The sequence below is a fragment of the Trifolium pratense genome, linkage group LG7 (genome assembly GCF_020283565.1).
Source record: "Trifolium pratense cultivar HEN17-A07 linkage group LG7, ARS_RC_1.1, whole genome shotgun sequence".
Taxonomy (NCBI): domain Eukaryota; kingdom Viridiplantae; phylum Streptophyta; class Magnoliopsida; order Fabales; family Fabaceae; genus Trifolium; species Trifolium pratense.
Window position 1 is genome coordinate 26768509 of NC_060065.1, and position 4046 is coordinate 26772554.

The 4046-nt window shown below is 31.5% G+C and overlaps 1 protein-coding gene across 1 annotated transcript; it reads left to right on the forward strand.

Annotated features, from left to right (window-relative positions):
• The first annotated feature begins 1423 nt into the window (after window positions 1–1423).
• LOC123895364 (NAC domain-containing protein 72-like) lies at window positions 1424–3472 on the forward strand. Its single transcript, XM_045945643.1, has 3 exons — window positions 1424–1825; window positions 2054–2328; window positions 2427–3472. The coding sequence occupies exons 1-3, from the start codon at window positions 1645–1647 to the stop codon at window positions 2958–2960; spliced, it is 990 nt and encodes a 329-aa protein (XP_045801599.1). The 5' UTR covers window positions 1424–1644; the 3' UTR covers window positions 2961–3472.
• The last annotated feature ends 574 nt before the right edge of the window (window positions 3473–4046 follow it).

Consider the following 4046-nt stretch of genomic DNA (forward strand, 5'->3'; position numbering starts at 1 on the left):
TTAGATCATGCTAACTAGTGTATGAGCATTAGTTAAAGATATATAAAGTTAAATTTTATATTATAAATAATATATTTTTTTTTATATTTTATAAACATAACTACACATGTTTTAATATAATTTTTATGGTTTTCATCACTAGGATCCGACCTATAGGACCGCTTAATCTGATTCGAGATTCAGTTTTGATATCAAGTGCTTTCAACTCCCCCGATCACAGATTGAATGTAACATTAACTAAGAAGTTTTAATGTAATTTTATTCTATTAGATTTTCTTAACTACTATATTCGTCCATAATTATAAGATTTTTTGAGATTTTTCTTTGTCCCTTTTTATTACTCCCTCCGGTCCTTTTTATAAGGAACAATTTGGGAAAAAAATTTGGTCCTTTTTATAAGAAACAATCATTAAATTTATTGTTACAATTCCATTTTTATCCTTATTAAATTGTATCCATTCCAAAGTTATGCATTAATTAGAGTGATATATTCCCTAAGGATAAATTAATACACCAAGGTTAGTTTTGGAATAGATTGTAAAATTTTAGAATTTTTATTAAGAAAGATAAGGTTTCTTGGTATGTGTGTTTTTTCCAAATTGTTCCTTATAATAAGGACCGGAGGGAGTATATCCCTTTCAAATTTCCAAGGACATTATAAATATTTTTTTACCAACATATATACCCCTAATTATAGTGCATCTTTTTCTACAATCTCTGATAAATACACTAAAAACCATTAACTTATTCTCTCTTAAAGGATAAAATTATAAAAACAATATCAATTATCAACAAATTTAATACCACAATCAACTTTCATAATCTCCGTATTTTTCTAAAAAAGATCTTATATTTAAAGATGGAAGTAGTAATATTTAGAGTCACTTATTAATGTTTTTTTTTTAGAAAGATGTATATGCATAGACAGTGTAAACTGATATTACACCGTCAATTAATACCAACCATGTATTTCGCCAAATCATCCACTATGTCCCACTATAATTGTATGACATGGAAAAATGTTTGATTCCTATTGAATGTGAGTGTAAAATTAATTTACACTCACATATCATATCCATTAAACTCTTTTTTCTTTTTTTTTTATAATTTTTATAGTATAGATATATCTTATTGTTTGAGAGAATATTCTATAAAACATTGTATTCCAATCATTATTTTAAATAATAAATATATCCATATATTCAAGTCTTTATCCTGTGTAAAGAAGAAAATGTTACTTTCCTTTATTTTGGTCAAAAATAATTTCTCTTTTATTTTTAACAATAATTTCTGTTCTAAATCGTGAACAATGAACAGTTTGATACATTGAATCGGACCCGTCAAATCCCACGGACCGTACGAGCAACAGATAAGATTGTCCGCACAACCATCTTTTTAAACCATCTCCGTGGCATATCATTACAGGCTCAAAACTCAAATGGGTCCCACAACATACAACAACAAAGATCACCACCATGCATTTTCTCTCTTATATAAATAACCGCCATATCTTCCAGTATTAGAAAGAAAATTAAAAATCAAAATCACAGTAACAATTTTCTCTCTTCTTCTTCTTCTTCTTCTTCTTCAATACTAAAAAAAAACACTAGTTCTTCTTCTTTTTTGTTTCTTTGTTATATCATAATGGGAATTCCAGAGAAAGATCCTCTCTCACAGTTGAGTTTACCACCTGGTTTCAGATTCTTCCCCACTGACGAGGAACTTCTTGTGCAGTATCTATGTCGCAAAGTTGCTGGACACCATTTTTCTTTGCCAATTATTGCTGAAATTGATTTATACAAATTCGATCCCTGGGTTCTTCCAGGTAATTAATTTTCATCTATCTATGTTTTAATTGTCGTTCCCATGGTTTTAAATTGCACACCACATCACCTGATACAACCTTTAGTATTGCAGTTGCAAAATGTTTTGCGACTGCATCAATGGCTGCACATTTAATCGCGATTCATTGAAATTGCAGAAAAGATTTTGGTTAAATTGAATTTGTTTTACTTGGATACAATTTAATGTTGTAGTTATGGTTTTGGTGTAGGCAAGGCAAATTTTGGTGAGAAAGAATGGTATTTTTTCAGTCCAAGGGATAGAAAATATCCGAATGGTTCTCGACCTAACAGAGTTGCTGGGTCGGGTTACTGGAAAGCGACGGGAACTGACAAAATTATCACAACTGAAGGTAGAAAAGTTGGCATAAAAAAAGCACTTGTTTTCTACATTGGAAAAGCACCAAAAGGCACAAAAACTAATTGGATTATGCACGAGTATCGCCTTCTTGACGCTTCGCGGAAACACAACCTTGGAAGCTCAAAAGTATGCAACAAAATCATATTATATTCCCTTGTTCTGTTTTAATCAATAAGAAAAATAAAGAATCTAACATATATGATTTGTTTGATTATATGATGCAGTTGGATGATTGGGTTCTATGTCGCATATACAAGAAGAACTCAAGCTTACAGAAGGAAGTTCGAACATTTTCAAGCAAAGAATGCAGCAATGGATCATCGCCTTCATCCTCATCACACGCGGAAGACATGTTAGACACGTTCCTGGAAATCAATGACCAAAGCTTTGAGCTTCCACGAGTGACATCGCTCCAAATGCAACATCAAGAGGAGAAATTCGGGTTTCAGAACATGGGCGCCAGAATTTTCCCTGATTGGGTTAGCCCTCCGGATCTTGAATCAATACCTGAATTTGATTCAGAGAGCCAAACACAAGGGATGTTGAATTATAGTTGTAATGACTTTTGCGTCCCTTCGGTTACGCCATTTGGCCACATGGATTTGTCCTCGACGTCCAAGAACCCCACGGACGAAGAGGTTCAGAGTGGCATGAGGACACACCGGGTTAACGAAATTTCCAGTTTATATCAACATAATCCTAATGGATTTTTGTGGAACTTGGGTGATCCGTTTCAGTTTGGGTATTCAGGTCATTAATATTGGTGAAATTAGAAATTAAACAATTTAGATTAAGAGAGACACATCAGGACAGATAAAGCATCAAATTCAATTAGGTCAATGGAATTTATGTATAATATTTAGACCGGTAAATTTTGGACTTAAACCTAACTAAGTCACAAGGAATTTGATTGAAAAATGAAATTATATGCGTCAGTTAGCAGAGTAATGCAGAATGCACTGCACATGTGCAATAATAATTGGTGATTCATTGTCAATTCAATGTGACAGCTTGGTTTGATTATGTCATAGATCCAAAATTAGAATGGGGAAATATGCAGTTTTTGGTAATGGATTGATGTATGCATGCAAATATATATACAATGAATCTGTATAGTGGTCACTAGGAAAGTGAATGTAATGGTGCATGAACCCATTAATTCCACAACTTAAAACTAGTTCTGTCAGTTTTGCAACTTTGCATGACATTATTTGGCTGTAGCAGGCAAATTTCGGCTAGGCCACATGAAATGAAACACGTTGTACCTAAACATACTATTGCGGCTGTTTTCAAAAGTTTGGTTTGTGTTTATAATAATCAATATTCTATAGTTTGTAGACGTACAGCGCAACAAATTGATTAACGTGTAAATTACAATGAAGATTTTACATATACGACGAGGGTGCTCGCGGTTCGGTTTGAAACGGTTTTGTGGTAAAAATACATTCGATCTAAAGTTAAAATTACTCGTGGTTCAGTTCAGTTTTGAATGACTAATTAAAAAAATTCGATTCAATTTTGTGCGGTTTAATTTGAATCAGTTTTTGAATATCCAAATTACAAATACATGGTAAAATAATATATTTGACTTAAAATATAACATATAATATGTTAAAAATTAATATTTTGCAATCACAGTTATCAAATATATTTGAAATTTATGAAATCGTAAAAAGAAATTGATGAAATTGAACTAATAAGTATTATTCAGAAAATTAAAAACCAACAATTAATATGTTAATGCAATATATATCATACTAATACTAATAAAAAGTTAAATAACTATTAAAAATTATGTATGCGGTTTGATTTGGTTTTGAAAAATCAATCCAAAATTCGATCCG